Raw genomic sequence first — 26,818 nt, forward strand, 5'->3', positions numbered from 1 at the left:
TTCATGCTGAAATGTTTGAGTTGGGGAATCTGGAGGTTCTCCCTCGGAATATTTCCAGCATTAACCTCTTATTCTCCCGCATTCTGGAGAATTTTTCGGCACCAAATTATGTTGGAGTTCAACTGGAAGTTGACAATTCAAAACATAAAAATGTATTGGAATATAATGCAGTAACCTTCAGCCTCAGTTTTTGGGAAAATACACATTTGTTTATTCTATATTCACGTTACATTGCATGTTTTTCTCAAGGCATGTTATTTGTTAGTTAACGTTTCTTGTTGCAAGCTATTTTCGGGAACATCTTTAACATCACATTATGATTCTGACATGCCCCCACGGACTTCCCATGATGCACTGAGCTCTTCTCTCCTCCTCTCCCTCTGTACGCATCCTTTTGGTTCTCTCTCAAACTTCTGTTACACAACCTTCAGAAGCCCCCCCCCCCCCCCCCCCCCCCCAAAAAAAAAACCACACCAAAAACAGTACCACTACCACCTTCCCAGAGGTTTTACTTTGCTTTTGTGGGTTGATATCGCGTTCCTTATTTCTCGCGGCTTCTATAGGATCAGCTGTTTCTGTACTACATTTGCACACACGGACTGTCTTATGATCAGGACGCTCGTGTAACTGAATGGACATGACACCGACAGGCCCATAAAATTTAATGTTTATTGCGGCAAGACAACATCCCGTAATGACATGCTAAAATGTTGTAGGCTGAAGAACACTGCTGCCGTCCCGGACTAGATGAAGCGGCTGAAATGACCAGTCAGTTAAGAGTCGTGACATGAATTAAGGGCATTTAGTTTGTTTCACGGTTCACAAATAGTCACTCGGTTCAATCAAATTAAGCCGAGAGACACGAATACTTCCCATTAACCTCCGTGGTTAGTTGCCTGTCAGCGCCGGACCAAACTGCTATGTTTAGGTGTCAGAGTAGCTCAGCAGCCAATGACAGACAGCCTCGCAGCACAGGTACGTGTCGGTCCAAAAGGACCACTGCTCGAGCTGTCAACTGGTACATGGTGTATAAATCGATTCCATACTAGCCTTTCCACACAGGATTTGGCCATAAGCGCTTTCATGCTATTCAACAATGCAGAGGCCAGTTTACACTGTTAAAAAAGGAGAAACCTTTATTTTTAAGACCATTAAAATAAATACTATACAGAATCCAATGTAGAAAACTTGATACACTGTTTCTGTCCGAAAAAAAGGTTAACAATTCCTTAAATTCATTTTTAAAAAATAGCACTGACTATACACCCCAAAACATGACAGTTCTCCTAAACCAGACACCCAACCCCATGATGACAAGCATTTTAATGAGGGCGCTTACAGTAGAACGTGGAGGGGGGGGGGGGGGGGGGGGGGGGGGGGGGGGGGGGGGGGGGGGGGGGGGGGCTCTGTATATTTTATCTGTAGTTTGGTCCTTTCATGTCAGACGGCCCCTCTCCCAACAATTTGGCGAGGTAGGTTACAAAACTTTTCTACCATCTTATCAAAAAAAAAAACCCAAGTAGTTTAAAAATAAAAGTCTAGATTAACAAAAAAAAAATATTAGCTAAGGTGAAAAATCCAACCGGGTCATCGTGGTCCAGAGGCAGCCTCCACAGAACTCACCGTTGTTTCTGCCTCCAAACATCTGTGGCCACCAGTCTCCAACTGAATGCTACTGCACACGTGACTGTACAAGTCAAGCAGTATGTACAAGAGCAATACAAAAAAAAAAAAAATTATATATATATATTATATGAAACAGCAGTAAAAGGATCAAAATGGTAAACAACTCATTCATGATGGATTTTACTATACAGGTCTTTTTATTGAATATGCCCTGTGTACGCTAGTCCCAAAACCGCTGTTCTTAACATGATCATGGATGTGTGTTAAAGGCTGTTTTTAAGTACACTGAAGGTTGTTTTAAATACTGATCGGTCAAAATGCAGCACTTCATTTCGATCATTGTTATGTTAAACTAAACTGCAGTCTAAACCGCTCATCTATGAGTCACCGGCGGTGCAGCACCTGGCGACCGGCTGTGCAGGTGCAAATCACAGCCACATTTCACAAAAGCGCCAATCATCGTATTAGCATTGTGTTTTATCAATCGGGCCAAGTTGATAATTTATGACAAGCTTATCCTGACAGTCAGAGCTATTTATTTAAATGTTATATTTATTTTAAATGTGCTTTTGGAAACGCAGTCATGTTTTGCACTTGTGGGACACAGTAACAAATGCACTCGTTTTAAGTTCTCAGTTTGCAAAATATCAATCTGAAATGTTCAAATGGATGTGTTAAATTGGGGGCGGGGGATTAGCTGCAGGGACAATTTTGGTGCCAATATGTGGGTAATTGACTACAGCAAGCTGATGAGGCAGTCAGTAACTCATCCTTCCAAGACGGCAAAAAAAAAATTTACAAAGGTTAGGAAGGAATAATGGCTGCATTCTTCCTTCCCTTAGAGTGTAGAGGGTAAAGTCAGGGTGGAATTTAGCAAAAGGAAGTTCTTAGAATTCAGATTGTATAAGAAACAACGTTTGACTTCTAAAATAGGCGGGGTGGGTGTGGACGAAGGGCGTGTGGATTCTTCTAGATAAGATCGGCCACATTCATGGGCATCTCCTCAACGGTGGTGTTGTAGAACGTCTCAATGTCCCTCAGGGTTCGCTTGTCATCCTCAGTCACCATGTTGATGGCTACTCCTTTCCTTCCGAAACGACCACCCCGACCAATCCTGAAAAAAAAAAAAATTAAATGGAAGTGTCAAAAAAAATAAAAATAACCCGCACACACTTTACTGAGTAAAGAGCATCTGGCTGTGCCAAATGGCAGGCAGCAAGAGACAAGTACCTTGAAGATGCATATTCACATCACACAGGTACACCTAACACTAAGCCCGTCTGTGGCAAGAAGACCTTTGGGGACGTAATTTTGACCACTGCACAGATGCCAAAATTTTGTACCAGCTAGTCAGACATCAAAATATATTTGAGAATACGGTGCCACTGAGATACTACATCTGCCAGGTACTTTGTCAAGATGGGCAGCAAACAATTTAATAAAAACAGTTATCAGAAACTGATCCAAAACATACATCAGGGGCTAAAAGAATGATGCGAGGTTGTTTGGAGGTATTATCTATAGCCACTGTCCACTATAGATGTCAAATCAGCCCATTACGTTGTGTTTTTACCTGTGGATGTAGTTCTCCCTGTTGGTCGGCAGGTCATAGTTGATGACCAGGGACACCTGCTGGACATCAATACCTCTGGCCTGAGGAACACAGTTACCAGTCAATATAAAGCATAGGCATTGTTTACATACAGCATTTACACACAGGAGGGGGTGCAAACTAATCACATCTACAATGCATTGATCTACCCCAAAATATTTCTGAAGCTTTAAAGCAGCACTTTAACCTCAGGCTCCATTTCTGTTCAGTCCAAGGAGCCAAAGCTCAGAACTAAACAGGGCCATTTTCAGCCAGCATTAAATTTAGTCTATATCCAGATGTGATTAACCTGAATACAATTACACCTAGTATCGCTTTAAAAAAATGTAAAGCTCCAACTATACATTGTATATTAACAGTTTTTCCACAGTGGTTTGTTTTCCTCCATGGATTATACACCCATGTTCCTTTCAGCCGGAAGGAAAAACTTCACCCTTCTTCATAAGCTACACTGTTATTTTAGTTGTTCCGAGTTTAAGACAGCGCACCCCAGTTAAGGAGGAAATTGTGTACCAGTCAAAACCACTCCAAAACATTAAAGATAAAATGAAGACCGAGTGTAAACTGCCACTAGTTGTGAGTCAAGGACTTAAACCCAGCCACGGTGGAGGACAGATAGGTTTCTCTACCAAGGAACAATCAGTCCTTCACCAACACTGCAGCTGGGAGGAGAGGGAACCTTGGACTGCACACAGCATTATATTTTAGTACATATGGACATCTGTTAGCCTGGGATTTGCCAAGAGCTGTGAGGATGGGTGGCTAAGAAGAAAGCAAACCTCAAAAAAATTAAATACACAACATCACTGACCCACTACAGATAAAGAACCTACTGCAAGCAAAAATAAACCACAAACAAGTGGCATAGCCTAGTCATTCCCTGTATATACACACACGTTGTGCTTGTGACACTGTCAGCAGGTCAAACTGTTTTCTAGCTCATACCTTTATCAGCACTCAGGTTATTGTACATACCAGCAGGTCAGTGGTAATGAGGACTCGACTGGAGCCAGAGCGGAACTCCCTCATGATCAAGTCTCTCTCTTTCTGGTCCATGTCACCATGCTGAAAGAAAGAGGGGGGAGAGACTGACATGACAAACCTACACTGAAAACTTTGTTAAGTTTTACAGCAGTGATCCAATAGCATCACTGAAGAGCATTTACTTTTATCATTCTCATGAAACAAAATCTGTAATGTCTGGTTTTATCAATCATTTCCAGGATTACTTTACAGTACACTAGGTGAACAGTATCAAATGACCGCTGATGCTGGCAAAACTGAGGGAATGTATACATCCGAGTAGTGCGTTTAACTCGTCTGCCAATTGTGGTAACCGTTTTCAGCTGAAGTGTTAAGATCTACAATCAAACCCGCCCCCCCCACCCCCCCAAGTGTTCAGTGCCTGCAGTTCGTGGGCCACTAACAAGACGGGGCCTTGGACCGGATTCAAAGCATTTCTGCTCAGTGTATGTAGACGTGACTCTTACCAGAGCAGACACGGTGAAATCTCTGGCGTGCATCTTCTCAGTGAGCCAGTCCACTTTCCTCCTCGTGTTGATGAAGATGACAGCTTGTGTGATTGTCAGGGTTTCATACAAGTCACACAGCGTGTCCAGCTTCCACTCCTGAGGACCACCAGCAGTTTAGATACAGCCAGCTCAAGCAAGCTCAGTTTGTTCACAGTATGTCCTCAAGGATCCAGGAAAGTTACACTAAGCTGCTGTTTAAGGTACACTGTACAGCATAATAGGCCTACAGAGAGCCACTTCAGTTATTCAGCCTACCCTCCAATGAAACGGTATAATACAGAACAGTTCCACAGCACTCAAGGATGCAGTTTCAACCGATTTACAGCCTTTATGAAGGTAGGATTTACTGCAAGCCGTTTTAGCATTGTCTTATCTAGGTGCACCCAGTAAACTGGCAACTGAGTGTACTTAAGGTTTACTTTTCCCTAGGTAAATACAGTGTACCCTAGTCAAGCATACCAACTTTAGACACCAGAATGAGGATAAAGTAAAATTTAGTTCGTATCAACTGGAAAATGTTCCTCCACCTCTTTCTCCACATTGATGTAGAACTGGCGGATGCCCTCAAGGGTCAGCTCCTCCTTCTTCACCAGGATTCGGACAGGTTCACGCATGAACTTCTTTGTGACCTCCAAAACATCAGCTGGCATGGTGGCCGAGAGGAGGACAACCTAAAAAAATAAAAACCCTCAGCACTGGAAGCTTGTCATTTGAAGTACAAATGTCCTTATGCAGTCTTGTACAGGATGCAATGCACAAAAATCTGAAGCCAATTGAAAGTTGAGCCATTTGAGAATTTTAATGGTTTCTGAAGGTTTCTCAGTATGAGATATATTCAGCTCTCACCTGCGTGCTGCTCGACAGTTTCAAGAAGATCTCGTAGATCTGGTCCTTGAACCCTCGACTAAGCATCTCGTCGGCCTCATCCAGCACAAACATTTTGATGTGCTTAGAAGCTGGGGGGGGGGGTTAAAAACAACAAAGAAAATTGAAAGCTAAGCAGAACACACACTTGTTTTATATCCTCATTGTTGTGTGACATTTCAGAAGGGTTTTCTTGATTTGTTTAGAGCTCAAAACGACATCAAGATCTTTAGATGTGTCAATTACAGCAGAGACCCATTGTTGACATTTGCCAATACTTGATTTTTGCAACTGACTTTACATAAATATACATTTTCACTTGGAGAACTGAAGACATTTAACATTCCCTTGAACTTCAGTCACATTGCTTCTGCGACTGACATTTCTCTAAATCATATTCTGCTGTAAGGACTCAACACTTCTCTCCATCAGAAGTGTGGTGGTGCTGTATTCAGAAGTAGTGATTTATGATCATGCCTCTGGACCCCTGATGTGCCAAGACTCAAGCCAGCAGAACACCGACCAGAGACACAACACACCAGGGGCTTACAGAGTCAGCTGACACGCATGGGTTTCATCACTATACAGCAGTTCCCTTTCTGATTGTGCACCAAGCTGGAAGGCTGGTTTGACAAGCTACTAAACTAACAATCTTCCTTCTCCCCACTTAGGATGGATTTTATTTATAGTGTGGCAGCAAATAAATTGGAAATTATTTGAGAAACCGTTTCAATTAAATAAGTGAAGTGGGAGACAACTTAGTATTTGACTTACAGAGGTTCTTGCGAGTCAGCATGTCGAAGACGCGGCCAGGGGTTCCCACCACGATGTGTGGGGCTTCAGCCTGCAGCTTCTGGACTTCACTGCGAATGCTGGTTCCGCCAATACAGGCATAGCAGCTGGCACCCATGTAGTCACCCAGGGCCAGCACCACCTTCTGGATCTGAATTTAAAAAAAGAATAACAGAACACCATTTGTTGAGTCACGTTCAATGCTATTCAAAACATGCAAACAAGGCAATGCAAGGGCTGCATGATGCATTTTGACTGAGGTTAAAGCAATTTACAGCTTGGCAAATGAGTACATGTTGCCATTAGAAGACATCTTTTTAAATTCCAGGATAGCCTGGGCTTTCTTTAAGTTTTACTCCCTGCCCCCCCAGGTAATTTCTGTTAAGTGTGGTGGTGCTGTATTCAGAAGTAATGATATGATCATGCCTCTGGACCCCTGATGTGCCGAGACTCAAGCCAGCAGAACGCCGACCAGAGACACAACACACCAGGGGCTTACAGAGTCAGCTGACACGCATGGGTTTCATCACTATACAGCAGTTCCCTTTGAGTGTAGCTACTCGAGTTGGGCGAATATATTTCTATATTATACATTTTCAGAGGCGGGAGTGTGTCAACTGAAAATTCTCACATCTTTCATTAGTTAAATCAGTCTTAGTTCAGTGAAAGAAACTAAAGAAGGTGTGTGGTACATTTTTGTATAAGAAAAGGAAACTGGTGTACAAACATTTCCTTCTGCCCACAGTGTGTTAGCATTCATTGGCAGGCGTGTCAGCAGCAGGGATACACTGACCACCTAAAGTGCACTCAACTGTAAAGCTGGTTTGAAGTTTTGCCGAGTGACGAGCTGACCTTCCATGTCTAAGTCATGGAATACTGTGCAGATACATGACAAGTCTGAGCTCATCTTAAGTTGGTGAAAAAAAAAAAAACCCACACGATCTACAGTCCGATACTACATTTGAAATGTGTTGCAGTTCGGCTGACTAGCCCATCCCCCGCTGTCAAGCTCAATATCTTCAGAATGAGTTTTGCAAATGTAATGGCTGAGAAACACCAGCAATGGAACAACATCTAGTACAGAAAACCTGTGAACTCACAAAAGCTCCAGGCTCATTGTGTTATCTGAAGCCTGGGGAACAAAGTGCTGGAGGGGTTTCTTAGAAGAGTAGCTGTGAATGGGGTGGGGTTTTGGCGAGGCAATGGCCATGCAGAGCGAGCGATATGAGGAATGAGGTCTCGCAGGGCAAATAGCTCCATCTGCTGCTGAACAAACTTGTGGGTTTTGTGGAGGGCTCAGTGATGCGCGCAGTAAAGATTGACAGGACTGTTCTGCAGTAAACCGTTGAACATACAAATGCAACTCTCAGCCAGGATCAAGTCCGTTTCATATCCTATAACACATGCGATATGCGTTTTTGAAAAGACTCACTTCAAAACTTGTTTTCCAAGTGTTAAGAAACCCACACACAGCCTAGCAAATTCAGCAGGACAGCTGAGTGTTCTCTAAAGCCATGTTAACATGCTCCTAAACTAGGTTCAATACTTGAAATATGCAGAGACAAGATTAAGATTTTGAATGCAAGTACAGTTTGTGTGCGTCTGAGTGTGAGCCTACCTGCTGAGCCAGCTCCCTTGTGGGAGCCAGGACCAGAGCCTGGGTGTCCTTCAGTTCCACATCAATCTGCTGGAGGATGGAAATGGCAAAGGTGGCAGTCTTCCCAGTGCCAGACTGTGCCTGAGCAATCACATCGTAACCTAAAAATAAATATATACATATCACTGTTTGGCAATTTGTTTATTTAAATAGTCGAATCAAACTTTAGTTGCTATGGTTCAGAATCAATGACCATCTATCCATTGGGGATTTGTCCCCACTGTCAGACTGGCACCGCCGCAGAGCCCGAAAGTGAATGGCACCTCTCCAGCTACATCTCCGCCTACGTATCGACTGGTCCACAACACCCTTTGCATCAAAGACAAGTCCTTAAGGACTGAGCTACTGCTGCCCAAAACAAGTTGAATAATGCTTTACATACTTCTACTGTGCAGCCACATTTACAATATTGAGCCATCATAAGTTAAATGAATTTACATATTTATCATCAACACATGAACACCAACTGGACCGGCCATGTTTCTGCCATTCTGTCAGAATGAAGCTTTTGGTCATTACATTTACGTCGGCCCCCTTTAAAGTAACATTTTCAGTTGAGGACCATCCCGTAGATCTTGTTTTGCCAGCCGAATCATCGCACTTAGCTAAACCGTTATACAGAGCAACACAGGATGACAGCATGGCACTTTTGTAAACCAGGTCTGGGTTCTCAAATTAACCCAAATGCAAAAACTAATTGAAAAAAAAAAAAAGACATGGGTGATTTAAACTGAGATAAGAGTGGCGCAGAGCTTCTAGTATCCACACTAGTGAAGCCGGCTAAACTACTTTTGAACCAGACACTGGTACAACCCCCATTACTGCCATCCAGTGTGATGGGCTAGTCACTGACAGAGCAGTCAGCAGCCAGAAGGGAGACACTCCCCTAGAAAAGATCAAGTATTTGGTCAAAACTGGGGACTCGAGTAAACTTTGAAATTCTGATTCCTGTGGAGCCAAATTATTGTGAAGATGGTGTAAAAATAAGAGGCCTGACCGTTATCTTCACTCTACTCCAGTAGGAGGCAGTAATGTCTCCTTCAGCTGGTTTTGCATCCAGCATTTTCTGTTAAAGCCATTTTGTTTCACCACATGTATTTGTTCCTAAAAGCAGTTGGCACTTTACATGGTAGCCTCTGTCACCAGCATATAAACATACAGTCCATTTACCATAAAAAAGCCCTCCCAAGATCCGTGAAGGAAATGCATGAACCAGACCACGCGAAAAATTAAAGTGTTTTAGTCATTGGACATGTATGCTATGGTATATTTACTAAGCCATTTTGAGATTTTTGTAAGATGTTACACCTTACTTACCCTTGATGCAAGGGACAATGGCTCTCTGCTGGATCGCGGAAGGCTTCTCAAAACCATATGCATAAATTCCTCTGAGCAGAGTCTCGCGCAAGCTCATCTCATCAAAACTGTCCACGATCTGATTCCAGTTGCTCTGAAGGGGGTAAGATAAACAGGGCAAAACTAATTCAGACACATCTTTAGAAAACAGAAGTTCATATGGTCCACATGTAGGCCATTAACTGGCAGGAAACTTTACTGTACTGAAGTGGGGCAGGGGTTTATTATCTTAATTAGCAGTTACAGGGGACTCACCTCAATGATCCCATCTGGCTCCATGCCCTCTGGGCCATTGTCTCTGTGAATGACAAGACAAAAGAGGTCATGTATCATTCCCTGACTCCTTACTACTTTAAGCCACATCAGAACACAATTTAAAGAGGTCCTATCAAAAAGACTAAGCTTTGAGGGACTGATTTAGACAGTTAAGGCCAACCCAGAAACACTAGGACAGTCTGTTCCCTTCATGATTACTGAATAAAAATTTCATTTCCCCAGTCCAATTCTTTATCTCCACTGTTCCCTGACACAAAACCCACACAGTGCATGTGTTCTTGTTAATATCTTTAGTTTGTTGTCGGATGTCCCCGTTATTATTTCATGGTTATACGTTACCGTCTAAACACGACAAATGCCCCATTTGGGCTACAGGATTGTGACTTTACAACAACAAAATAATTTATTATATTTGTCGTTTTATCTGAGTGATTCGAAGCAGGCGTCTTTTCGGGAGTCCGCCATTTTTACAAGCGTTAACGTTACATACATTCAAGATGGTCGTTTCTCCTGTTAGGGCTGGAGTGTCGGAAGCGAGTAGACGGGGGGAAAAAACTAACCACAACGATTTAAGCTTGCTACCTCACAATATGTGACTGATCTTCGACCGACCGTGACCTGGCTGTGAATTGTTGATTTCGAGTTTTTACTTCAATTTTAAACGTGCTATCGTTATGACGATTAACGTCAAGAGAAACGCTCGGCTGGTTGTAGCCCCGGCCCGCTATAACGTTAGCCACTGCCAACAGGCCCTGCTCGTCTTTATGTGGCCTTTTACTAGACTTGCCTTGTCAGCGGAACCCATTGACACCGTACACCGACATAAACCCGGTATTTGTTTCTCCAAAAAGGTAGTACACATTTTCACCTAGAGCAGTGTTCGGGGCAAAGGCTTCCAACAGCACCTAGCGGCCTACTGCTGCGCTACCGGCATTGTCCAAGCCGCCGATTAACGCTACTACGACCATGTGCGTCGTACGAAAATAACGAAAATCTTTAAAATTAATACAACCGACTCGGAGCTTTCGTCCACTCTAAAAAGCCGAGATTTCCTTTTTACTTATGTGCCCTTATATTTAATGTTAAGTTTTTAACGAGAGCAGCATCTGATGTAAAAATTAGGAAGGCCTAGTTAACATTAGACCATATCCTCACGTGCTACCAGAGGCGCCGGTTGCCGTTTAATTTGCTTCAGTTACGTTCAAGACTAAAAACAACGAACACCATCATTCGTGCCACCCGAAACAAACCTGTACGTTACAAATTACAGAACTAAATATAACTTATCCGGAGTTCACCGTGTCGGTTTATTAAATGCGAAGACCTGTGACGTTAGTATGAGGCAGGCTATCGGCAGGCCTTAGCGTTAGACGAGCACAGAAACACCGGAATACCTCGGTCAATATCTAACGTTACATCTCGAAGACAACATTTCAAACACAAACATATCGACGCATACAAGTAAATCCAACGCTGAAACACAAAACACCCATACGACCATAAAAACGTTTCCTCACCTATTATCATATTCAGCCGACATTATTCCAAAGAAAGAAACTGCGGCAGAAATGTCTTATATACGTTGACAACACACAAAGAGGCTTTCTCATTGCAACAGAACGCCGTCATTTATCTATAATCCCTCCCACAGAGGCTTGTGATTGGCCTATGTGTACGTCAAATAAAAGTAGGCGGGTCGTACTGTCCGTAGTAACGTACGATTGTGTTACCGTCAGCATGCCAGACGGGCGGAGTTTACATTTTACAACCAAACTGTTTAAGAGGTAAGCAAGCACCTTTCACCCGGGATGCCCCGGGATGTACTATTAATGGTCTCCCATTCTCAGTTCAGCCATTTGTCAACGTAGAAAAAAGGCGGAACCCTAGGGTAGAATTTTATTTCTGGTTTGTTGAACCATATTTCCTGCAGTTTTTCGTGTGAAGGGAGCAGGGAACATCTTGGAATATGATACAGTTGTTTCTAGGTGGTATTCATTAGACTGCTGCCAGCCTTATGAATGATAAATGTTGTAGCGTAATGATTCCACTTACAGTACGAACCAGGATTTTAGAAATATTGAAGTCAAAGTAAGCTGTCCATAGACACACAATATAAAATTGTCTAAAAACGGCAAAATAATGAGTTAAATCACAAACTATCTGATCAAAGACCAATACATTTTGGTCAGTACCAAAGAAGTACCCAGCTTTAGTTTCCAAACCTAATTATATTTTCTGTAAATGTTATGTCCCAACATTAAGACTAAATTCTGTTTCAAAGCCCTCTCCACACATCCAGAACTACTGAATACTTTATTGATTTATTCATTTTTTATTAATAATTCTGTTGGACTAAGAGCGGTATCATTTGAATATATTAAATATATACAAAGAATACCAGACGTTCAGACTATCTGTCATTTCCCTCTCTGCCTTTAGGAGAATAAAACAGCATCCATACACTAACATGACATAGAACATGTTCCCCACCAGTCATGTCATTTGACTGGATTTATACTTAGTTACAGTTATGTAGTTACAATAAGTATAAGTTACAGTTATGTGATTCTTGAACTTTGGACACACCCCAATATTTACCCCCCACTGGTGATTGTAAAGGTCATAGCATAGCGGTTCATGATGATGGCTCAGAATGAAGAGCAGGTGGTTCACTAATCAGAAAGCCGGTGGTTCAGTCCCCATCTTCATGTCAAAGTGTCCTTGAACAAGATACTGAACATCAAATTGCTCCCAATTTGTTAGTGTGTATAAATATTGGCTCAGTATGAGAACTAGTGAATGTGAGATGGCGTAGCGCTGTCTGGCACTCTGTAAGTGCAGTCCATTTTCCTATCTCTCTAACCTTTAGGCAGTGGTGGCCTAAACTTTGTGACCAGAACATTGTCGGTTCGATCCCTAGATCGACAGGATTATTTTCCAGTCTACTGAAGTGCCCTTGACCAAGGCCCTTAACCCCCAACAGCTCCAGCGAAGCTGCAAAGTCTGCCAGCCATCAGGTGGTTGAACCTGGCGGCTTCAGGCGTGAATGTGCAACACTGAGTATAATCAGTGTGTTCTTCAAAGAAGAGAGCATTGCTCTCAGTGAAGCTTCCCAGACTAACAAAGGTGAAAAAATAAATTAAATAAATGATCTCCTGTTGTCGTCACCAGTCTGCGTACGTACTATTCATTACATGTAACAAGCTGACACTTTCATCCAAAGTGACTTACAATACAAGCGCATTCAACCATGTGGATAAAACAACAAATTGCAAGAATCATGCAAGTAAACCCACTTCATCGAAAACGCTGCTTCAAGTAATCCATTTAGAAACAATAAAAGATAGAAAGAGACAGTTTTCTAACAGACCATGGTGCAGTCTGATGAGGGTCGCAGTGAGGGAGTAGCAAGCCGATTGGCAGTAGCAGAGCTTATAGTGGACGGAGCTGGGTATATGGTTTGACCATGTCCCGTATGTAGGGGGGGTCAGAACCATTTGCAGCGTGGTAGGCAAGTACCAGGGTCTAGAATGGGATTCAAGTAGCCGTGTAGAGTGGTAGAAGTCGGGTAGTTTAAAGACCAGCTCGGCTGCTGCAATCTGGATGCACTGCAGAGGCCGGATGGCACATGCAAGCACACCTGCTGAAAGATCCAGCAAGATGATGACAGAGGAGAAAGGCTGTGTGAAGTTTCTCTGTGACTGCAGTTGAGTGGTCTGCCCTGCCCTGACGCCAACCCTGCTAATGCTGAATGGATGCATTGATGAATAGTGGGGAAAAAAGTTTGTCTTAAAGGACATGCACTTCATTCATACTCAGTCATTATGATGAACTAGAAGTTGTGGGTCACCTTAAAGAGAAAGTCATTCCTGCATGCTCAGTAATATTCTAGAGGTTGAATAAGACGCATGTGTGACTGCCACTTTCACAGTTTGATTACAATGGGAACCTTTGTCATATGTCATGACATACCCGCTCTCTTTTTCTGTTTCCTATTACTCTTATGCTGTTAAACAAAAAAAAAGGACAACAGCCATTTTGCCTTCATTTGAAAGTCAGTGTAGAAAACAAAATATGGGGAGGGGGGTCCTGACATGCAATGCAACAAAGAGTCTCCTGGCCGGACGGTATGTAGTATTCACGTATCAGCCCACTGTGTGAGAGATCATTTTATCCATTTAATATATTGTTGGATAATTTAATCAATGACAATGCATCATATTTTTCAAGCCCATCAAGTGCTTTTTATATCAAATCTTAATTTGCAAAGTAACTTGTAACTAGACGTGTCAGATACATGAAGTGAATAAAATGTACAATATTTCAATGTGAAAGTACCCTCATTGTGTACTTTGGCAAACGTACTACACAGGAGAACATGTAAATCATGTCAGCATACCTAGCTAATGCCCATGGATTAGCAGTGATAAAATGCACAACCACTTGTTTGCCGTGTATTTTTATTTTTAGCAACCATAATGCATTGTAGAAGATATATAAAACTGTCAACTCTGTTGCATCAACTCCTGTTCGAAAAAAAAAAAAAAAATCAAAAACACAGCTGTCAAGAAAGTTTTCTTTCATTATAAAAAGAAGAGGAGGGTACTGTAACTCCACTGTGGACATACTGGATCTGTGTGTAGCAGTCGTGGTCCTCACCAAAATGGCTCTTAAAACGTTCAAAGAAATACTAACCAGAGGATCTCTTTTGTACTTAACTCTGAAAATAACTCAAATTAGTAGTCCTCCTTTTAACACCGTTTGTTTAAAGCAATAAGCATATCAACACATTTACTGACAGAGATAAAACACGGAAAAAGATTAATGCAATGTAAAGATACCCCTTCTTTGGGCCAATGTGTCACTCTGGCTTGTTTAGGTGGTGATCCACAGATGCAGATCCAGTCTCCACACATGAAGATTTCTTTTTTTTTTTTTCTTTATATCTATAACTGGGAAGAGTGATGGAGGCAGAGGACGTTTCCGGGCTAAGGGGTAAATATGTGGTGTGTTCCACAGATGTGTAAATTCTGATTCTGACATCTAAATAGCTTGTAAGAAATTGTTAAACAAATATTATACATTGGAAATGTCACATCACTACAGTGGAAATGATTAAGTGCTGACTGGATAGCATTGTCAACACAAGATTGGCTGTAGCATGGGGGGAGTGTATTTTTATGTTTGTATGTTGCTTTTTAAAGATGTCGGCTTTCATACTTTGGATGTTTGGAATGAGTCACAACATATTGGATGGACTGGATGGATGGCAGGCATGGAGATCCACTGGTACAATTTAACCACAAGCTTACACAGACTGGTTCAAATAATTTTGCCATCCAACCATGCTACCCCTGCAGTCAGTGCTCAGGCATCTTACGTGACCGTAATAAATCAGGTTTGACCAAGCTTTAATCTGGACTGGATTATTTAGATATTTCTTCATGCTCCCATTCAGAAAAACACAACTGGACTACGATAGGTTGGATGATTAGCACATTCCCAAAACGGAAGCTAGTCTTGGCCTCTGTCAACCACAAAGGAATAACAATGACATGGAAATTAAATTGAAGTTTTCAAAGGGTGGAGAGAGGGAAGTAAAGAGAGACAAAACAAAGCAAAACAATGACACCACCTACAACAGAAGGAGTACTTTCTCTGGATGTTGGCAGAGAAAAACAAAAGTTTTTGAAAAGTTTTCTCTTTTTCCAGTCAATCATTTGCTCCCCGTGTCCTCTTCTTGTTACATCATTGTCCCTCCATCTTGTTAGGGTCAGGGGTGGGAGCAGGTGGAGATGGCGGGCTGGGATGAGGGTGATGGGTCACAGGGTGAGCTTGCAGTGACACAGTTCTTTGTACATTTGCCTCCTCAGCCGGGGCATATCCAGCTGGCCAAAGCTGAACGGCTGCCCTAATGCCAGACACTTGCAGTACTACAGGATCGTGGAGGGGAAATGAGGAGGGAAAGAAAAAAAAAAACAGTTTTTGTGCTGCAGGAAGAACAGATTCACAACAACACATTTGTAATAATAGTAATAGTGCATTCACACCGTCGCAACAAAAGCCAGTACGTGCGTCTTTCTGCGGTGCTGAGCGACCCGCTCCATAGATGCTCAACATGCTTGCTGGCTGACAAAGTTACTGAAGGGCCACTCACTGGGGTAGGCTGGCCTACCCACAAACAGAAACATGGTGGTCCTTTAGGAAGGGAAAGCCCACTTCCCCAAATTGGCATGCCACTGTTGGTTGAGTTAGCTAAATATACCACAAGATGTAGGGTAAGTGCTTGCACAGTCAAAGCCATAGCCTCTGGAGTGGCTGGAGATGTGTTGTGAAGTTGGGAGAATGGATATGAGATCACATACAGGCCTGAATTAAGATGTTAATATAATTAATTGTGCCGCCCTAACACAATATTCATTTGAATGTGAGGCTAAAAACCACAAGGTTTCACATTCATCTGCACGTGGTGGGCAAAGACATGACGCACTCACCTGCAGCACAAAAGCCCCACAGTCACTGTCGTTGTTTTGACGACCCACATTCTGCAACATACACACGGTACAATTGTTGAAATGCAAAACACAGCCATAATAATGTATGACATGCAGAAACCCAATTTTCCTCAAAGTGACCATGAATTTCTAACGTAACTCTTTGTGAAATTAGTAACCTAAATCTGTGTCAAAGTCGAATAAAAAAAGTATCTCACCATTTTGAAAAAGCCTTTCCATCCTGTCAAAAAGTCTTGCTGGTCTTTTTTGATGGCCTCTGCTTGCAGGTACTTAAAAATGTGCTGGAAACAACAACAGAAAAGGATTCAATGAAAAGGCCACCGAGATAAAGACAGAGGGCACAGGCTCCTGTTTTTTTATTTTTAACAGTGACACAAAATGATGATACTAAAGATTTCATTATAAAAAAAGAAAACACTTTGATAACATAAAAATAAGTGAACCCACTATGATTAGAAATTAAGACAATTAGACTGAAGACTGCTCCAAAGTACTATATTATATTATCGTGTTAAGTTAAACCCACTTAAACCAGAACAAATGATTAGAGTGGTCCCAGGGCTACATCTGGACTGTTTGCTGGGACATTATTTTATTTTTTATTTTAAGGTTAAGATGGGAATCGTTTGAATGTCCCATTGATCTTGTATCTGTAGATCAGATCAGTTACATGAAGGCAGCCTGGACAGAAAGCTTACCTGTAAATCACATTACAATAGTCCACAGTCACAGACGGTCTCTAAATTTCTAAAGATTATCTACAAGCTTGGAGTTGCTGTCCAGTCCTACCTTTGGGCAGCGTCTGTTGAGGGTCCGTTGAGAGTCAAAGTAAGTGATGGCTCGACGAGGTATGTCAACACTGACCAGCGACCAGTGCACCTCCAAGTGGATCGGGATCAACAACAGATCCTTCTGAAAGATGTCAACCTGACGGTAGGAAAGTATGGCGAGAAGAGACGAGGGACAAATAAGTAAAATGAGAGACAACAGATATAAATAAAATTGTGTTATGCTATGCATATATATAATATAGATTTATATAATAAATTAATTCCACACCACCTCCTACCACTTAAAAATACAGAGAAAGTGGAGTCAGCATTGTTCCACATAGCCGTTGCAATGTAATCAACCATGCAGATGAGAAAGAGCTGGTACAGATGCCATGTCTGTTGGCACACTTAGGTGGGCAACCATCCCTTAGTTATGCTGCTATAGGCTTTGACTGCCAGGAAACTTCCCATGATGCACTGAGCCTCCCTCTCCTCTCCCTCTGGATTTGTTTGTATTTGTATCCCATTAATGCATGTCACTGTGCAGAAGTTTTCTGCCTTCGGAGGTGTGGGGTCTGGATCTGTGGTTGCAGGCTTCCTGCTGCCCAGCATTCCTCAACATTAGCTGCTAAAATTACTATTTTTAGTCCTAATGTTATTATTTTCATTATTATTGCTATCATTATTATTACTATTATTTTTTATTCATGTCTGTATCAATCCCACTACCATTACAATAATTATATACATCTCTATGTGGACCTTGCACGATGCTACCAGGTGTTCTCTTTCCTCCTGATTTACAATTAAAAGATAGCTATATATTTACATTAAAAAAGTGTCAAGCACTACCCATAACTTCAAGAAAATCCTTCGAACAACTTAATTGAAAAGTTTAAAGAGCGGGAAGGTTGTGACAGCCACTTACATTTTTTGTCCATCGTTTGACTCCTTCATAGCCTTTTGTCCTTAGCTTATCATAAAAGAAGCTGTTGAAAAAGTGAACCTGAGGAAGAGAACAGAGGAAAAAAATATAGAGTAGATGACAGCTCATATGAGATAAAACATGGCATCATGAAATCTTCAACAGCTAATGTCTAATAGGGAGCTTTTTAAAATAGTGAAATGGTGAACAATGTTTGAAGACAGTATTTCTTCAAATAACTGAAACATAATGAAACTACTTTAAATCCCCAATTTCTAAATTAACAACTGATTTAAAGGCAGGGTTTCACAAATTGTAAGTCACAAAGTGAGTTACCATTTACTGTAGCTGTATTGAAATTAGGTCTAAATACCTGAATCAGTTAATGTGTGTTGTCTTGACATTAGAGCATATTAAACATGGCTCATCTTCACAGATTAGAGACGCACAGGCCCAACTCTGCCTGGTACTGTGATCACTATTTTTGGGTTTCAATGTAGTTCAATAAAGCCACTGTCAATTAGATATCCTTCTGTTACTACGCGATTGTAAAATATACCTTGTGACTGTGACACAAGCAGGGCCACATATCCCAATAAGCCCAGATGTTCATATTGTGTCTTGCTACTTTTCCACCCACCCGTGTTTGAAATAATGCATTCTAGAAATGCATCCAAAAACGATCCATGTATCCTTCTGTTCATTCTGAACTACTTGTAGTGGGTCTTCCAGCTTGTGCAGTGAAACCCCTACAAATGGTTGAGAAGGCGGCAGCGCTTCTGTTTTTCGATCAACTCAACAACCTACACTGGCTCCCCATGGCCCCCCAAGTCACTAATGCTTCTTCACCAATCCCATCTTCTTTTTCTATCTCTTTACAGTTCTCTTGTAATGGTTGCACCGTTTGTTGACTCTTACTTCTTCCCAGTGTTTCCCATTAATTAACGAGACCATGGCGGCCCGCCATAGTCTAATTTGCTCCGCCACAGTTTCAAAATGAACCAAAAATATTTTCTCATAATTACATTTCAGACCTCTAAAGTTGTGTTTTGTGCCGCTGCTCCGCGCTACTGTAAGCTCGCACACTTTGGCATTCGACTCGAGACAACCACTTTTATTCGTAGGTAACTACGGTATCGTTAACGGCCTGTTTCTGTCAATCGTTTGTGAGAAGGCGACTAAGCTAGCCGCGCCTACATTTGGAGTGCATACATATTAAAGCCTTCATGGTAAATCCACTGAAACGGACCAGAGCGAGCTGACAGGCAGGTTAGCAACTTTATCCTGTCAGTTTCTCTTTTTACAAAGACAAGTGTTGCAGTTTGAGAGTCCTACCTGAAGAGAGGCTGTGAAGTCTCCATGTTATGCAATACGAGAACCACATGCAACATTATTTATGAAATTGACTCTAGACTTAATGAACTTAGCGCGAGGACACAAATGTGACAAGGCCCGGTTTTCAAAATAAGGTATCTAAACAGTATGGAAATAAAATTAATTGGATGAAATTCACTGAAAGTATAAAACATATTACATGTGTCCATTATAAGTAAAAAAACAACAACAACATGTTGTTCGAGTGTCCGAGGCCCACCTAATACTACTTGCCCTCTTTTTAAAAACAGATTTTGAGCTATTAATCAGGGAAATACCAGCGCTGACAAGTAGACGATACCTTACAAAATGATTTTCAGAAACATAGCGGCTTATGCAGATCAATTATAAGATCGCTGAACGCATTTCACGGTCAGACGATGGATTTATTAGTGGTTTAGCTTTGGAAATAATGCTCAGATCACATCTCTGCTATCATAAAATCCTGTGTTTGGTTCGTTTGCTTTCACACCACAAGCGAACCGCACCAGAGTTTGTTTGAAAGTGTTTGAAGCTTGTTTGGTCCGCTTTTGGTGCGCACCCAAGTGCGATTGCTGAAAGCCCACTTAAAATCCTGTGGGAAACACTGCTTCCCCTGGGTATTGAGACCTACACGCTAATAGCTCTTAGTAGTAGTTATTGCTGCTCTTCCTGTCACTTGTAGATCTCTTACTTTATTGATGCATGTATGTTATCCCTCAAATGTAAGTCACTTTAGATAAAAGCCAAATGTATCAACGTAAATGTATCCAGCAATAAAACACACACAGGTTGTAAGTACTGCGGTCACACTTCTATGTAATTCCAGGTGAGACACTCTGACAATCAAATGAGTTACAAATGAAACAGTTGTACAGTTTCAAATGAAAAGGGGCTATAATGTCTTAAAGCAGTAGTGTCATCATGTGTGAACAAAGTTGTACAAAGCTTATGTCAAACGATGTGCTTGGAACCCAGAAAATGCAGCATGTGGCTTTAATCTGACTTAAACCGCAAGTATAAGTCAAGATGGAGAAATGCTGGATTGCCATTTCCAACACATCCCCTGCATCCTAAATGCCCACATCTTTGACACCCCACAACCTGAGTTTGTAATATAAGCTAACCTTTCAAGAATTTGATGTCTCAAGCCCAACCTGATAGGGCTATTTTTCAGACGTTGGAAAGCTCCCTTTAGAGAGACATTAAATAAGTGTATAGTGTTCACATGATGAGTTGACTGAACTATATGTGTAAAATCAGTGAAGAGCCCCTATAATACATCATTGGTTATTTGTTATTTCCTTACCTTCTCTGGCACTGAGTCCATGACCAGGTCACCATACATGTTCATAACCTGAATAAAAACAATAGCAAAAGAAAGATTCCATATGTAAAGGCAGTTTGAAAAAGGACACATTTTTCACAACTTTTCTGATCAGTGAGCAGCAATTACAAAATGGGTCTTTAACCCATTTAGTAACCCATTTTTTGTAAAGACATTTTAATGGATTTTTTATCAATTAACAAAATGCAAAGTGAGCCAGAAAAAAGTTAAATCTAAATCACATCATTATTTGGTGTGATCACCCTTTGCCTTCAAAACATCATCAATTCTTCAGCAATGCCACATTAAGTGGCGGCAATTGCTCAGTCCGTGGAGAACAGGTGGATGGCCAGCTCAGGTCCAACACGGACCAGTCGTACGGAATGTGGAGTGGTAGCTGCAGAGGTGCCAGTTCACCTCCTGGGCACTAGCAAAGGTGCCCTTGGGCAAGGCCCTTAACCCCTAAATGCTCACTGCACAGTGGCTGCCCACTGCTGCTAATTAGAATGGGTTAAAAGCAGAGAATGGATTTCAAACACCTTGTACTGTGTATAATTGTATATGTGACAATTATTATTTATTATAATAGCGCAAATGTTTTAGGGAAAGTAGGAATGATGTAAATGTATCCTGCCTGCGTTCTCTCTGTGGGTTTTGTCTGACTTCCTCCCAGACAAGACGTGCAGTTTAGGTTCATTCTAAACTGAACTTTCTATTGCCCGTGAATGGTTGTCCATCTCTGTGTGTCAGCCAATTGACTGACTGACTCCAGGGTATACATCTTGCCCTCTCGTCAGCTACAACCCTCGAAAGGATAAGTGGGGATACCAAATGGATGGCGTTTACTTTTATGAACCACTGATTCATCTTTCATAGTTCCAGGACAACGTTTTAAGTGACAGCATATTCTTTGGCACGTCATTGCTTTCCAGACACATTTTAATAATCCTTAGGAGCCTAAGGATCAAGTAGCAGTACATGAATTCTATGTGCTATGACAAGTCAAAATGCCATGAAAAAGGTCTATTGTGTTAAGGCCATAGTGTTGTAGAGTGTGTACTTTTGTACCTGGTCGTTAAGCCAGTTCTGTCCGTACAGAGTGCCTAGGTCATCCATTGTCAGAACATGGCGTTTGTAGTTGACTCTGAATGTTTTCGCCAGGGCAGATCCTGACGAACGCTGGAAGGATTGTATTAGGTGCTGGACCACTGCTTTCCTAAAGAGGAACAAGTCAAACACATGTACACGTTAGAAAGTTATTTACATAATTAATTCGCGTACATAGTAGGGCTGGGCGATATGGCCAAAAAGTCATATTCCGGTCCTGTTGGGCAGAATTCCGGTATAAAATATAGCTGCATTTTCTGCTAAGCGGGCTGGGGGGGGGGGGGAAATAAGAAACAAGCCAAGTTACTAAAAGTAGTAACTTGGCTTGTTTCTTATTTCACCGTTTTAATTATACTTCATTCTCCATCTTAAGTATCACTCACTTATTGAATTCACCTCCCTCAGTTCTCTTCCCTCTCACAGACCTAACGTCTCCGCTGCAAACACGTCAGCGTTCCCCGCTTCTTATGCCGTTTTTCCATTACCAGCTCAACTTGCCTCGACTTGGCCATCCTCCGTTTTCCATTGCAGATAGTACCCCTCAATCTAGCTGGTCGTCATAGCGACACCACACACAACTGCCGCGGTGTAATATTCAATGCGACACACACACCAGGGACGCACACACAGCTGTCTCTTGATTTTTTAAAAACATTTCAACATTACTCAGGATGTAAAGACAGATAAGACGGAGATGATACGAAGAAGTTTGGCATGCGATTCCAAAGGAGCAGCAAAATGCAACGGACCCTCCACAACATTTTGTGGACTTGATATTTGATCAACTTACGTCAAAATTGCTTTGATCAAATAACTTCAAAAATTGTGATGAAACAGAGGACATTTTTAGTTGAGTAAGACTAGCGCCAGTTTTGACATTTTGTGTTTTATGTAAGAATTAAACTGGGGGCTCTTACCCCATATTACCCTAACAATTATTTTCTAAAGCAGGTATAATCTCCAAAAAAGAAACCATCTTAAAAGTTATTTTAAATAAAAATGAATTAAATGTTGTCTGTATTGTATCTGAAGTCACAAACCAAGTAACACAAGCACAGTCACATCATAACCCTCTCCCTTGTTTCCACTTTCCCTTTTGACCCTGTCATTGTATCATAAACACAGACACCTTATTAATTAAAAAAGTTAATCATTTATGTATTGGCATCACAAACATCATTCATTAATTTATTCAATTCAAAGCTTCACACACCAAAGCCGTGGTTCCATTATAATCACTTTGCCTGTTTTACATCGATTGTCCACTTGATGACACACTAGAGCAAATGAAGCACCATGAAGCTTCGGCCCATGAGTGAACCAATTAGATGGAAAGCTTCAATGCTTCATGAAGCTTCATCTCGCCATCACTATGTAGAATTATTATATTACATTATTATAAAACATTTAAATTGTGTGCTGTTCTGGTGGTCAACTGACTATAATCTAGTTTAGTCTCGCTGCAGCTTATCGGTTTCATTGAATTTATTTGAAAACGTTTTTTAATATTTAATTTAACCACTGGTATTAATCAGCACTGAAATGACATTTAACAACCTATCAGAATCTGGGAAACTTGGCTCCAATAGTGGCACATGGCACTCCTCGTGTGAACAGACAGGCAGGCAAGCAGTGCCTCCACAGAAGGGACACGTGAACAAGGAGGTCACACCATAGAGTGAGAAAATATCTAACTTTTGTCAAAAACAGCACTGGAAAGCTGACTGATGTGCACTGCAGTTAAAACAAAAACAAGCTGCTGCCGACGTGCCACTTTGACAAAAGTGGGTTGTGAGTTTCCTTGTATGCAGGGTCGGAAGGGGCCCCCCCGAGCGTTGAAGACGGGTGGAAATTAACTTTTTGGCTCGTCTGCCAAAGGGACTGCTAGATGAAAAAAAATACACCGGCCAAGCATATTGTTTACCCGCCAAAATAATAACTTGCCTTTTTTACGTCACATACACATTTGTTTCAGTCCTTTAATTGAGATAATAAGGTAATATGTCGAATACAAATTTAAAGAAGATGCCATATTGATTTTATTGCTATTAAATGTACTTAAGACATAACAGTAAATTTTTTTATTACTTTACAAGATGCTTATTAAATCATTGAACTCAAGTCTCCTCAACAATTAATAATTGTTCTGCTTCAGCCTCCTTTTTGTCAGAAGTTTATGTGTTGTTGGTTTGGTTACTAAACCTGGTAAATGTCCAACATTACCATACCTGTTAACAATGGGATTTAAAAATAAGGGAAACCCCCCATCACTATATTCATTAAAATTTCATATAAAGTTTATTAAATCCTTGTGCAAGAAGACAGTCTACATTGGTCTCTAATTTTGCTAAGAACCAAAAGAAAATCATAACCATGAATGCACAAAAATAACTGTAGATTGTAGTTTTTACTTCCTCATCGTAAATCATTTTTCTGGTTCACACCTATCTATTTTATGCGAGTAAAATAATGTTTAGAAATGCATCATCCATCCTGATCCCCTCGCACTGCTTTTCTTCTTCTTTTATTGGTGGTGCCGTTGACTTCCCTTCACTGTCACAGAGCTGTTCTACAGAGGGCTTTACCAGAGGGGAATGTAGAAACAGCAGGTATTTTATTTAGAAAGGTTATAAAATACGGGAGATTTTTTTACAGGAGGACGCCGGGAGGGAATGGTAAAATATGGGGGAAGCCCTGGAGAAAACGGGACGGGCTGACAGGTATGCACATTACGGTGGTAGCTAGCTAGCTAAATGCTAAAAACACTCCAGGTACTCCAAGCACGACTTGACTGCTCCCGACTCCAATCCCCTAACGCCCATCTCCTTACAAATCTATGCCAATCAAACACAAGTAACCTTAAATGAACATAAGCAACAACCAATGAAGGCCTCTAATCCGTGTGTTTTTTTTTTATCTGACGCCAGCGTCTTTTTTTCCCCAAGTCATTGCAGTGAGAGCGCCGCATTTTTACAAGCTGGTAAAAACAGCAGGAGCGTGATGAGGCACTGAGTGTTTTTCCCGCGCTGGGCGCTTTTTTGCGGTCGCCGGAAGTTTAAAAATGTTCAACTTTGGGAAAAATGCTGCGTTTGTCACTGTCACTTTTTACTCAGCTGTCCAATCACAGGACAAATAGGAGGGGCAGGACAAATACCACACTGTAGCAATGATCACTATCCTGGAACCGGACTTCGTCGAACCTCAGCTCTTGGACTAAACGGTGGTATTCGCAGAGATGTTTCCTCGCCCACAAATTCTCATGAACCCACATAGGGCAAGTTCGTCCACTCTCTCTCTACCTGCTTCAGCCTTCTCTTCAGACAGAGGAAGGACTCTACTCTGTGTTGACATTTTTACATCCAGTAAAGTGAGGTAGAACCACTTGCAACAAATGTATCATAGCAACCAAACGTAAAAACCCTGTGCCTCAAAAACACCCGCTAGCGCTCCCTGCTGGGCGTTTTCAGAAGAGTAGCTGGTGTTTTCAGGTGGCAAAAAAAGCTTTGGTGGACACGGGCCCTAAAGATCCCAGGGACCAATTTAACTGCGACACACAACAAACAACAACGTTGATCTGCTGTTAGGCTGCATCAAATAGATATTATTTGGGGATATCGTATCAAATACATTTAGCCGCCAATGTGACGAGTAGCCTTCCAACATTTAGCCGCCAAACGGAAAATCTACCCACATTTGGCGCTTGGCGGGTGTTAAGTTCCAGCCCTGGTTGAGGACACCTATGCAACTTTTTTAAGAAAGTGGTTTGCTTCTCTTCCAGAAAGTAATAAACACGTGCCTGTGAAAAATCTTTGGTTCCTTTCATCCTGACGGACACAGTTGCCTATGTCTGTGTTTGTCTGTTCCAACTGCTCCGCTGCAAAACCTTGTCTGCCCACTTTCTGTCCCCAACGCAGAGTTGGTACTTAAACAGCAGGCTGAGCCTTACATTCCAATTGTACAGGTGCTGGTCATATAATTAGAATATTATCAAAAAGTTGATTTATTCCATGATTTATTTATTCCATTCAAAAAGTGAAACTTGGATATTATATTCATTCATTCCACACAGACTGATATATTTCAAATGTTTATTTCATTTAATTGTGATGATTGAAACTGACAACTAATGAAAATCCCAAAATCATTATCTCTGAAAATTAGAATATTACTTAAGACCAATACAAAAAAAAGGAATGAATTAGAAATGATGGCCAACTGAAAAGTATGAACATGAAAAGTATGAGCATGTACAGAACTCAATACTTAGTTGGGACTCCTTTTGCCTGAATTACTGCAGCAATGCGGCGTGAGTCGATCAGTCTGTGGCACTGCTCAGGTGTTATGAGAGCCCAGGTTGCTCTGATAGTGGCCTTCAGCTCTTCTGCATTGTTGGGTCTGGCATATCGCATCTTCCTCTTCACAATACCCCATAGATTTTCTATAGGGTTAAGGTCAGGCCAGTTTGCTGGCCAATTAAGAACAGGGATACCATGGTCCTTAAACCAGGTACTGGTAGCTTTGGCACTGTGTGCAGGTGCCAAGTCCTGTTGGAAAATGAAATTTGCATCTCCATAAAGTTGGTTAGCATCAGGAAGCATGAAGTGCTCTAAAACTTCCTGGTAGACGGCTGCGTTGACCTTGGACCTCAGAAAACACAGTGGACCAACACCAGCAGATGACATGGCACCCCAAACCATCACTGACTATGGAAACTTTACACTGGACTTCAAGCAACGTGGATTCTGTGCCTCTCCTCTCTTCCTCCAGACTCTGGGACCTTGATTCCAAAGGAAATGCAAAATTTACTTTCATCTGAGAACATAACTTTGGACCACTCAGCAGCAGTCCAGTCCTTTTTGTCTTTAGCTCAGGCGAGACGCTTCTGACGCTGTATCTTGTTCAGGAGTGGCTTGACACAATGAATGCGACAGCTGAAACCCGTGTCTTGCATACGTCTGTGCGTGGTGGTTCTTGAAGCACTGACTCCAGCTGCAGACCACTCTTTGTGAATCTCCCCCACATTTTTGAATGGGTTTTGTTTCACAATCCTCTCCAGGGTGCGGTTATCCCTATTGCTTGTACACTTTTTTCTACCACATCTTT

At 41.6% G+C, this 26,818-nt stretch overlaps 2 protein-coding genes and 2 non-coding genes across 4 annotated transcripts in view; all 4 read right to left on the reverse strand.

The window, feature by feature from the left end:
* Positions 1 to 1,800: 1,800 nt before the first annotated feature.
* Positions 1,801 to 11,346, reverse strand: LOC123980284 (eukaryotic initiation factor 4A-I-like). Its single transcript, XM_046064574.1, has 11 exons — positions 11,233 to 11,346; positions 9,695 to 9,737; positions 9,401 to 9,533; positions 8,045 to 8,184; positions 6,409 to 6,577; positions 5,617 to 5,726; positions 5,298 to 5,441; positions 4,729 to 4,866; positions 4,214 to 4,303; positions 3,200 to 3,279; positions 1,801 to 2,740 (listed from the first exon to the last, which is right to left on the reverse strand). Exons 1-11 carry the CDS (start codon positions 11,253 to 11,255, stop codon positions 2,596 to 2,598), a joined length of 1,215 nt encoding a protein of 404 aa, XP_045920530.1. The 5' UTR covers positions 11,256 to 11,346; the 3' UTR covers positions 1,801 to 2,595.
* On the reverse strand, positions 6,082 to 6,220 carry LOC123981238. The gene has a single exon (XR_006827727.1). It is a non-coding gene; the product is annotated as a small nucleolar RNA SNORD10 (small nucleolar RNA).
* LOC123981237 lies at positions 6,824 to 6,962 on the reverse strand. Its single transcript, XR_006827726.1, has one exon. It is a non-coding gene; the product is annotated as a small nucleolar RNA SNORD10 (small nucleolar RNA).
* A 2,812-nt stretch (positions 11,347 to 14,158) lies between the features above and the next one.
* Positions 14,159 to 26,818, reverse strand: part of senp3b (SUMO specific peptidase 3b) — a 23,637-nt gene continuing 10,977 nt past the window's right edge. The window contains exons 6-12 of the mRNA XM_046063766.1: positions 21,677 to 21,824; positions 20,591 to 20,638; positions 17,932 to 18,009; positions 17,020 to 17,157; positions 16,428 to 16,511; positions 16,210 to 16,260; positions 14,159 to 15,648 (exon numbers count right to left, since the gene is read on the reverse strand). Of these exons, the coding sequence (XP_045919722.1) occupies positions 15,538 to 15,648; positions 16,210 to 16,260; positions 16,428 to 16,511; positions 17,020 to 17,157; positions 17,932 to 18,009; positions 20,591 to 20,638; positions 21,677 to 21,824 (658 nt within the window). The 3' untranslated portion in view covers positions 14,159 to 15,537. The remainder of the gene's footprint in view (positions 15,649 to 16,209; positions 16,261 to 16,427; positions 16,512 to 17,019; positions 17,158 to 17,931; positions 18,010 to 20,590; positions 20,639 to 21,676; positions 21,825 to 26,818) is intronic.

The sequence above is a fragment of the Micropterus dolomieu genome, linkage group LG12 (assembly GCF_021292245.1).
Source record: "Micropterus dolomieu isolate WLL.071019.BEF.003 ecotype Adirondacks linkage group LG12, ASM2129224v1, whole genome shotgun sequence".
NCBI classification, from domain to species: Eukaryota; Metazoa; Chordata; class Actinopteri; order Centrarchiformes; family Centrarchidae; genus Micropterus; species Micropterus dolomieu.

What these genes read in the sequence shown, in the direction of transcription:
- LOC123980284 (XM_046064574.1), bottom strand. Translation starts at nt 11,255, where the DNA reads ATGTCGGCTGAATATGATAATAG. An exon ending in GCTGACTCGCAAGAACCTCT is followed by an intron (nt 5,727 to 6,408) that starts GTAAGTCAAATA and finishes CCCCCCCCCCAG; the next exon opens with CTTCTAAGCACATCAAAATG. An exon ending in TCATTACCACTGACCTGCTG is followed by an intron (nt 3,280 to 4,213) that starts GTATGTACAATA and finishes TGTGTTCCTCAG; the next exon opens with GCCAGAGGTATTGATGTCCA.